We start from the raw sequence: 10,971 nt of genomic DNA, 5'->3' as shown, positions 1-10,971 counted from the left end.
ATCCATTTATACCACATCTACCGCTTTCCCCTCATCAACCTCCTTTGTCACCTTTTCAAAGAATTCAATAAGGTTTGTGAGGCACGACCTGCCCTTCACAAAACCATGCTGACTATCCTTGATCACATTATTCCTATCCAGATGTTCATAAATCCTATCCCTTACAATTCTCTCTTAAGATTTTGCCCACAACAGAAGTGAGACTCACCGGCCTATAGTTACTAGGGTTATCCCTACTCCCCTTCTTGAACAAGGGAACCACATTTGCTATCCTCCAGTCTTCTGGCACTATTCCTGTAGACAACGAGGACATAAAAATCAAGGCCAATGGCTCTGCAATCTCCTCCCTTGCTTCCCAGAGAATCCTAGGATAAATGCCATCAGGCCCAGGGGACTTATCTATTTTCACCCTTTCCAGAATTTCCAACACTTCTTCCCTACATACCTCAAAGTCATCCATTCTAATTAATTATGACTCAGTATTCACATCGGCAACAATGTCCTGTTCCTGAGTGAATACTGACGAAAAGTATTCATTCAGTGTCTCCCCAATCTCTTCAGCCTCCACATGCAACTTCCTTCTACTATCCTTGACTGGACCTATTCCTACTCTCGTCATTCTTTTATTCCTGACATACCTATAGAAAGCCTTAGGATTTTCCCTAATCCTACCAACTAAGGACTTTTCATGTCCCCTCCTTGCTGTTCTTAGCTCTCTCTTCAGATCCTTCCTGGCTACCTTATAACTCTCAATCATCCCAACTGAACCTTCACGCCTCATCTTTACATAGGCTGCCCTCTTCCCTATAACAAGGGATTCCAATTCCTTATTAAACCACAGCTCACTCACACGACCCTTTCCTCCCTGCCTGACAGGTACAGACTTATCAAGGACACTCAATAGTTGCTCCTTGAACAAGCTCCACATATCAATTGCGCCCTTCCCTTGAAGCCTACTTTTCCAAGCCACGCATCCTAAGTCGTGCCTCACCGCATCATAATTTCCCTGCCCCCAGCTATAACTCTTGCCCTGCAGTGCACACTTATCCCTCTCCATCACTAGAGTAAAAGTCACCGAATTGTGGTCACTGTCCCCACCTACCTCCAATTCTAACAACTGGCCTGGTTCGTTACCCAGAACCAAATCCAGTATGGCCTCACCTCTTGTTGGCCTGTCTACATATTGTGTCAGGAAACCCTCCTGCACACATTGGACAAACACTGACCCATCTAACAAACTTAAGCTATAGCTTTCCCAGTCAATATCTGGAAAGTTAAAGTCCCCCATAACAACCACCCTATTACTTTCACTCTTCTCCTGAATCATCCTCGCAATCCTTTCTTCTACGTCTCTAGGACTATTAGGAGGCCTGTAGAAAACTAACAGGGTGACCTCACTTTTCCTATTCCTAACCTCAGCCCAAACTACCTCAGATGGCACCAAGACAACTGGCTGTTCACCCTCCTGATCCGTGACATCCCTGACCTGAGCACCTGGAAGGCTCGTTTTCAGCCTCAGAACCGCCTACCTACTCCCCTCACAATAGAACCCCTTATGACTATGGACTTACGAGTCTTTTTCCGCCCTTCTGAACAGCAGTGCCCACCACGGTGCCATGATCCTGGCAACTACTGCCCTCCCCTGGTAAGCCATCTCCCCCAATAGTATCCAAAACGGTATACCTGTTTTGGAGGGAGATGACCACAGGGGATACTGCCTTCCTACTCTTTTTCTGTCTTTTGGTCACCCATTCACTGTCTCCCTCAGTAATTCTAACCTGCGGTGTGACCAGTTCACTAAACGTGGTTAGCATCGCGGATGCTTCACAATGAGTCCATCCGCAGCTCCAGAGCCATCATGCGGTCAAACAACAAGCTGGACACACTTCTTGCAAGTGTAGGAGTCAGGAATGTCAGACACATTCCTAAGCTCCCACATCAAGCAAGAGGCACATGCCACGGGTCTGAGGTCCCCTGCCATTGTGAGCCTTAGCATTATATCAACTGAAACCAAGCAATGCACTTGAATATATGAAAGAAAAGACAGGAAATTTCCCTAGATTTCTCTAGATGTACTGTGAATGTTACTTAAGCACTTAAAGACTGCAGTGGTTGAACTTTTTAGCTTTATTTCTTGACTTAATATTAAAAGGACTTTATTATGTTTGGAGTTTACTGCATCTGGTACTCCTGATTTGGTCTTTTCTATATTGGTGAGACCAAACGTAAACTAAGGGAACATTTCGCTGAACATCTCAACTGGGCCTGTCAGAGCCAGCCTGATCTCCTGGTCACCAACCATTTCAATTCCCCTTCCCACCCCCTCTCAACATGTCCAGCCTTGGCCTCCTCCATTGTTACAATGAATCAGACCAGTTTGGAGGAACAACACCTTATCTTTCATCTGGGCAGCCTACAGCCCAGAGGACTCAATATTGAGTTCTCCAATTTCAAATAACCTTTCCACCCATTGTCTGACTCCCTTTCATTCCATTTATCAACCCTTTCAGCTATCAACCATATTTATTCCTCCCATCGACCAACCTGGTCATACCGGTGTTCTTCTATCACCTCACCATTCCGTCCCTCTCCCCACTCCCTCCATTTTAACTGCAGCTCCTCTATCCCCACCTCCATTCCTGAAGTAGGGTTATATCCAGAATGATGACTTCTCCACCTCATGATGCTGCCTGACAAGCCTCCTGCTTGTCTACTACAGTTAATTATGTAAAGCCAGTTTGAATTTGTATGGTATCATGCTTTACTAATTTACTTTAGTGTTTTGAAGAGGCAGCAGAAAAGTTTGCCGAAGGACTTTGATAAACTGCCATACAATAGTCTTGTCAGAAAGGCTAACAGTCGTGGATAAAAAACATTGCAGCTACATGGATAAAGAATCGGCTTACTGACAGAAAACAGTGTAACGATTATTTTTTGGATTAGAATGTCAAAATGGTTTTTGATGAAACCATTATACAAGTGGCAGATGAAATTTAATGCAAAGTGTGACTGATTCATTTTTGTAAGAAGAACACAGAGAGATGGTATAGTTCTAAAGGCAGTGTAGTAACAGAGTGACTTCTGTGTACAGCAAACCAGCACTTGACAAACTGGCAAAAATTGTATACATGAAATACTGGAGGTTTACTCTATTATTGTGATATCCGAATAAGTGGCTGAGGGTGCGAGTGTAATGCTTTTGGAAAACTTAATAGAATAATAGATTCAGTAACTATTACTAATTAACTGTTCCAATATAATAACAGCCATAAACAAAACCTTGAGAAAAGGCAAATTCAGAAAACAGATGGTCGCACAACTCCAGCCCAGGTGGAAAAACATCAAGAGTACTCCATGTAGCAAGGAGAGATATACAACAGTAACAGACCCAGCAACAACTGCTACCGAAAAACTAAGAAACTAAAGGTTCCCCTTTTCAGTCACAAAACAAAATCAGGGTGTTTCAATGTAAAAATGAAAATGTCAGTTTTGGTTAATTTTTATAAACTTTATTGAAATTGTGCAGCTACAATTATGTATTAAAATAGGTATACATCAGGTTCAGAAGCTGGGAATTCCACAAATCGTAATCAATTCTGAACTGATCTAGGAAATCTCAACAATCTTAAATGATATAAGCAGTAGCCCAAGGTATGAGAAATAGCATTCGATCAGACCAAAAGTGCTTTGGGTGTTTCAGTGTTACAATTCCGTTTGGGTAGTGGGATGCTTGTTGGTGCAACATTTTCAGCTTGTGTCCACTTAATTTTAAATTGCGTACCTGGTAGTGATTTCAGTTTTTACTATTCCAGTCAAGTTGAAGGAATTCAAATCTATTCACAACTAACTAAACAATGAGAGAATTTCTGATTAATTAGTTTTGGCTCATTTTTAGAGACAAGTAGATCCACCTGAATGACAGGCATAGGTCAGACTACAGTAGCAGTGCTTATCCAGGAGGTAGGTAGAGGTTCAGTTGAGATGCAAGTATATTCCTATCATAGATATGTAACACTAAACACAGGACTACCCATTCTGGTGTACCACAGAATCTTCTACACTGCAGTGAACATACAGCTCTCCATTCCTACTCCATCCCTGCACCCAACCCCATTATATGGTAAGGATCTAATTCACCTTGTATGCCCACTAGACACAGAGGCACTGTAATAAATGAGAAACAAGATGGTTAAGTTGTGCACATTAAAGCCACAAAAAGGTAAATAGATGTTCAGTTTGGATATATATTGACTAACCTACACTGACATATATCTACACTCACTTTACAATCTCCTTTAAGCTTTGGAGTTAACAACCAAGATCCCTCCTCATCTTGGCAGTAGCCAAAAGGATGTCAGAAACATTTCAGATCTTTCAGTGTTCTTATGGGACTGAAGGGCATGTTATTATGTATTATTGCATGGTTTAAGAAATGTTGCCATGTTCCAACAATATACAGATTGGGTATTACACAAATATGATGTGATGCAGTACATACATTAATACAATTTGGGTGTTTCAGTGTTACAATTCCGTTTGGGTAGTGGGATGCTTGTTGGTGCAACATTTTCAGCTTGTGTCCACTTAATTTTAAATTGCGTACCTGGTAGTGATTTCAGTTTTTACTATTCCAGTCAAGTTGAAGGAATTCAAATCTATTCACAACTAACTAAACAATGAGAGAATTTCTGATTAATTAGTTTTGGCTCATTTTTAGAGACAAGTAGATCCACCTGAATGACAGGCATAGGTCAGACTACAGTAGCAGTGCTTATCCAGGAGGTAGGTAGAGGTTCAGTTGAGATGCAAGTATATTCCTATCATAGATATGTAACACTAAACAGCAGTTCTCCCGACATTCATATTTTTCAGGAAGACAGATGCACACACTTTGAAACAATGACAGTATGTGCTGCAGCAGGTAGGTCAATGATGTGAAGCTAGTTAAGGAAAAGTTCTGTGTTGTACAGAGATTCAAGTAGACAGAATCACCTAGCTAGGAGATGAAATCAAAACCAGAAGTTGCTGGAAAACCTCAGCAGGCCAGGCAGCATTTGTGAAGAGAAATCAGAGTTAACGTTTTGGGTACGGGGGTGACCCTTCGCCAGAACTGTAGAAAAGCAGTTTCTTCACAGATGCTGCCAGCCCTGAGGTTTCCCAGCAACTTCTGTTTCTGATTTATAGCATCTGCAGTTCTGTTTTTAACGAGGTGAAATCAGTAACCAACAATGACTAAGGTTACTTGTGCATGAAGATAGTCAATAGCTGGAAGGGTGCCCAGGCTTGTCTGCACAATTTTATACACATGCATCAACAATTCATCAAGGAGGCACTATCAGTCCAGAGCATTGTCAGTAAGATGGAGGTTTGGGGTTGTAATTTATGTCAGGAATTTCTTATTGAACGAAAACGTGGGAACTCTGCAAAAAGTAACCTCAGTCAACATTTCACATTAAGAACTACCATACTCAGACTTGTTTGGGGAAGGGGAAAGGCTGTTACTCTCAAACCCATGCACAGCACAGCCCAATACTTACGCCCATCCCTGGGACAGATCAATGTCTAGTCTCATCTGTCCCAGACAATGCAGGCATGTGGCAACTCCAATATAACACAGGTGAGGACTGGTACATTCGGAAAGGAAAAACAAAGTATAGGAAGATGCAGAAAATATTGGAGAAACAAAGTGTAAGTTATGGGTCCAGTTACACAACTCCATGAAAATGAAAATGAGCTCCTAAAAGCCACCAACATTTTATAATGTATGAATGGGACAAAGAACAAAAGGTCTGTACAAGTCAATGGTTTGACCAGTTCGAGGACAGTACAGTTTTAAATGCTGTAACACAGAAAATGTACTAAAATGATACACAATGTAGTGCAGATTCACCAGGACAACAGCAAAGATTAAAGGATAGCTAGATAGAGAGAAACAGGAGTTGTTTCCACTGGAGCAGAGAAAGACACAAACAGATATCTAGGAGATATCTGCACCTCCCATGACACAGACATAGCATTTTATTTCACGTACCAATAAATTGTATTATTTTAATAAAGCACTGTGGATACTAAGGATCTGAAACAAAAACAAATACAAATTGAAGAAACTCAGCAGGTCTGGCAGCATCTGTGGTCAGAAAACAAAGTTAACATTTCACGTCCAGTCTTTTGACTATGCCTAACATGCTAAGTTTCTCCAGAAATTTGTTTTATTTTCTATTTCTTATCTGGTTGAAATTGCTGATTAATGTTTAAGGACCCCATGAGCTAGGGAATTAAACTGCACACGGGATTACACAGACATTCTTACTGTCAGAAATAGGTGATTCCATCTCATTAGCATGAGTTATACCTCAGTTCAGTTCCTACTGCTTCATCTGTGACTTTATATACCCTTTATTCGATAAATGTATTACCACTTGTAAAGGATATCATTTGTTCAGTCTTCAAGTCATCAAGTAATTTTTGAAAAGGAGCATATTGGCACAGTGTCGATATACAGCCCACCATTATCAATTTGTGCTTGGGGCGAGTCAGTGCTACATTGAGTCTTCGCCAGTCCTTCAGTAACTCTCCAAGCTGTCAAAAGAAAATCCAGTGCAGTTATTATCATGTTTTGATGTAGCGATACCACAGAGATGCTCGCAAGTCAAGCAATTTCAGGGTTTGTGTTTCATTCCCAACTATATATTTGAATTATCTTGTTCAAATTTGTAAAGAAATCCAAAGCCACATACATTCCACTCTTCTGCTGATCATGCATCACCTTCTGTTGGGTTATATGCCCTGAGCACTTTCAAATTCTAGCCCTGGTTGCAAAAATGAAATGTTACATCAGTTTGATAGGGCAATGAAAATGAGTTTTTTTTTTAAGTGCAACCCTTAATTCCATCCAGCAGCTAACACTGCTCAGTTTTGAATAGAGAACCAAATATGTCTTGTTGCAAATGTACAGGGCCTTGGTGAGACCACTCCTGGAATATTCTCTTTTAAAACATAGAATCTCTACAGTGTGGAAGCAGGCCATTTGGCCCATCAAGTCCACACTGACCGTCTGAACAGCATCCCAACCAGAACCACCCTACCCACTGTGCACCCTTAGCATGGCCAACCCACCTAAACTGCACATCTGTGGGAAGAAACCAGAGCACCCAGAGGAAACCCACGCAGACATGGGGAGAATGTGTGTGGAGTTTGCACAGTCGCCCAAGGGTGGAATCAAACCTGGGTCCCTGAGAAACTGAGAAACAGCAGTGCTAATAACTGAGCCACCATGCTGTTATTGGAGGATGGATGTTCTGATTAGAACATAGATCATAACACTGCAGTACAGGTTCTTCGGCCCTTGATGTTGCGCTGCCCTGTGAAACCAATCTGAAGCCCATCTAACCTACACTATTCCATTCTTGTCCATATGCCTATCCACTGACCATTTAAATACCTGTGAAATTGGCGCGTTTACAACTGTTGCAGGAAGTGCGATCCACACCCCTACTACTCTGTGTAAGGAAACTACCCTGACATCTGTCCTATATCTATCAGCCCTCAGTTTGAAACTGTGCCCCCTCATGGCTATCCATCATCATCCTCGGAAAAAGACTCACTGTCCACCCAATTTAACCCTCCAATCCTCTATGTCTCAATTAAGTCACCTCTCAACCTTCTAACAAAAACAGCCTCAAGTCACTGAGCCTTTCCTCATAAGACCTTCCCTCCTCACCAGGCAACATCCTAGTAAATCTCCTCTGAACCTTTTCCAAAGCTTCCACCTTCTTCCGATAATGCAGTGACCAGAACTGCACATAATACTCCAAGCGTGGCCGCACCAGAGTTTTGTACAGCTGCAACATGACCTCATGATTCCAAAACTCAATTTCACTACTAATAAAAGCTAACATACTGTTTTTGTCTTCTAAACAACCCTATCAACATTTTGCCGAGCGATACGAGGGAGGAGCAAAGGACTGCTGGGAAGTTTTTAAGTGGGTGAGCTCTAAACCCAAGTCCCTACACTGTAGGGCCACCCGCCCACCCACCTCCTCTAACCTTACTAAGAGTCTGTAAACTAGGTAAGTTTTCAGGTTTTTTTTTCTTTCCCTTCCTTTGTTTAGTCCTGTGCGGGCTTTCAGCGTAGCGGGATATGGATGTTAGGGCAGTTGCATGTTCCTCCTGCAGAATGTGGCAGATGAGAGACACTTCACATGTCTCTGCCGACTACATCAGTGCGAAATACACCCAACTCCAGCTCCTCGAAAACCAAGTTAGGGAACTGGAGCTGGATGAACTACGGATCATCCAGGAGGCTGAGGGGGAAATTGAGAGGCTGTACAGGGAGGTGGTCACTCCCCAGACACAGGATAAGGACAGCTGGGTTACTGTCAGGGGGAAGAAAGGGAACCGACTGTCAGAGCAGGGATCCCCTGTGGCCGTTCCCCTCAGCAATAAGTATACCATTTTGGATACTGCTGGTGGGACAGCCTACCAGGGGAAAGCCACAGTTGTCAGGTCTCTAGCACTGAGGTTCAGAAGGGAAGGGGGGAAAATAGAAAAGCACTAGTGGTAGGGGATTCAATAGTTAGATGGATTGACAGGAGATTGTGTGGTCAGAAATGGGACTCCTGGAAGGTATGTTGCCTCCCCGGTGCCAGGGTCTGGGATGTCACTGATCAGGTTTACAAGATTCTGAAGGGGGAGGGTGAGCAGCCAGAAATCGTGGTACATATTGGCACCAATGATATAGCGAGGAAAGGTATTGAGGATCTGAAAAGTGACTACAGAGAGTTAGGTTGGAAGCTGAAGAGCAGGACGTGTAGAGTAGTGATCTCAGGTTTGCTACCAGTGCCATGAGATAGTGAGATGAGGAACAGGCAGTGAGTGCAGCTTCACACGTGGCTGCGAGGCTGGTATGGGAGGGAGGGCTTCAGATACCCTGGACCATTGGGATACCTTCTGGGGAAGGTGGGATCTGTACATGAAGGACGGGTTGCACCTGAACTGTAGGGGTACAAACATCCCGGGTGGGAGATTTGCTCGTGTGAGTCGGGAGGGTTTAGGCTTGTTTGGCAGGGGGGTGGGAATCAGAACCACATGTCTGAGACGGGGACAGTTGCAGATGGGGCAGTGACAGGATGTACTGAATCTATCAGGAAGGTTTCTCACGCGTTGAAACAAAGGGATCGGTTAAAGTGTGTCTGCTTTAATGCAAGGAATGTCCAAAATAAGAGTGACAAACTTAGAGCATGGATCAGTACTTGGTGCTATGATGTTGTGGCCATAACCGAGACGTGGGTCTCACAGTCTTGATGTTCCAGGGTTTAGAACGTTTAAAAAGAACAGGGAGGGTGGAAAAAGAGGAGGGGGTACAGCATTGCTAATCAGAGAGTGCATCACAGCTACAGAAATGAAGGTTGTTGAGGAAGGTTTGTATGGGTGGAAGTTAGGAACAGCAAGGGAACAGCCACAGCATTGGGGGTTTACTATAGACCACCTAATAGCAGGAGAGAGATTGAAGAACTCATAGGCGGGCAGATTCTGGAAAAAATGCAGAAGTAGCAGGGTTGTTGTTATGGGTGATTTCAACTTTCCCAAAATCGACTGGAACCTCTGAAGTGCAGATGGTTTGGATGGAGCCATTGTCAGGTGTGTTCAGGAGGGTTTCCTTACTCAGTATGTAGACAGGCCGAAGAGGGGAGAGGCCATTTTGGATTTGGTGCTCGGCAACAAGCCAGGACAGGTCACAACTGCCTCACATTTAGCATAGCCTTGGAGAGTGAAAGGAGCAGTTACCAAGGGAAGATATTTAATTGGGGAAAAGGAAATTATGATGCTATCAGACAGGAGTTGGGAAGCACACTGGGAGCAATTGTTTCACAGAAAGGGCACAGTAGACATGTGGAGACTATTTAAGCAGTTGTTGCGAGTGATGCACAAATTTGTTCCTCTGAGGCAGGTAAAAAGGATAAGATTAAAGAACCTTCGATGACGAGAACAGAGGAGCTTCTCGTCAAAAGGAAGAAGGCAGCTTAAGGAAGGTGGAGAAAGCAAGGATCTAGCACAGCTTTAGAAGATAACAGGCTTGCTAGAAAGGAGCTCAGAAATGGACTGAAGGGGCACAAAAAAGGCTTGGCAAAAAGGATTAGGGAGAACCCAAAGGCATTTTACTCATACATGAGGAATAAGAGAATGATCATGGAGAAGGTAGGGCCGATCAGGGATAGCGGAGGGAACTTGTGCATGGAGTCTGAGCAGATAGGAGAAGCCCTAAATGAGTTTTTTGCTTTGGTTTTTACCAAGGAAAGGGACCTTGTTGTGAATGAAAACTTTGAGGAGCTGGGATACAGTCCTGACCAGATCAAGATTGATGAATTTGATGTGTTGAAAACTTTGAAAAACATTAAGGTTGATAAGTCCCCAAGGCCAGACCAGATTTATCCTAGGCTGCTGCGGGAAGCAAGAAAGGAGGTTGCTAAGCCACTGGCAAGGATATTTCCCTCCTCACTCTCTACGGTAGTTGTACCGGAGGATTGGAAAGAGGTGAATGTTGTTCCTCCTTTCAAGAGGGGTAATAGGAAAATCCCTGGTAATTACAGACCAGTCAGTCTTACATCTGTGGTCAGCAAAGTTTTGGAAAGAATTCTGAGGGATAGGATTTATGAATATTTGGCAAAGCATAGTATGATTAAAGGCAGTCAGCATGGCTTTGAGAGGGGTAGGTCATGCTTCACAAATCTTTGAGGTGGTGTCAAGACAGGTCGACGAAGGTCAAGCACTGGATGTGGTGTATATGGACTTCAAGGAGAAAGTGAGGACTGCAGATGCTGGAGATCAGAGCTGAAAATGTGTTGCTGGAAAAGCGCAGCAGGTCAGGCAGCATCGAAGGAACAGGAGAATCGACGTTTCGGGCATAAGCCCTTCTTCAGGAATGAAGAGGGTGTGCCAAGCAGGCTAAGATAAAAGGTAGGGAGGAGGGAC

At 43.4% G+C, this 10,971-nt stretch overlaps 1 protein-coding gene across 3 annotated transcripts in view; it reads right to left on the bottom strand.

Annotated features, from left to right (window-relative positions):
- Positions 1 to 3,500: 3,500 nt before the first annotated feature.
- Positions 3,501 to 10,971, bottom strand: part of dna2 (DNA replication helicase/nuclease 2) — a 126,896-nt gene continuing 119,425 nt past the window's right edge. For 2 of the 3 annotated variants that reach the window (XM_043712247.1, XM_043712250.1), the window contains exons 21-22: positions 6,433 to 6,579; positions 3,501 to 4,934 (exon numbers count right to left, since the gene is read on the bottom strand). In XM_043712247.1, the coding sequence (XP_043568182.1) occupies positions 4,869 to 4,934; positions 6,433 to 6,579 (213 nt within the window). In that variant the 3' untranslated portion in view covers positions 3,501 to 4,868. The remainder of the gene's footprint in view (positions 4,935 to 6,432; positions 6,580 to 10,971) is intronic. The other variant, XM_043712248.1, reaches the window with a different exon arrangement.

Source organism: Chiloscyllium plagiosum, chromosome 22 (assembly GCF_004010195.1).
Source record: "Chiloscyllium plagiosum isolate BGI_BamShark_2017 chromosome 22, ASM401019v2, whole genome shotgun sequence".
NCBI lineage: Eukaryota > Metazoa > Chordata > Chondrichthyes > Orectolobiformes > Hemiscylliidae > Chiloscyllium > Chiloscyllium plagiosum.
The sequence above is the reverse complement of the archived record's forward strand: the minus strand, read 5'-3'. Positions and strand labels throughout refer to the sequence as shown.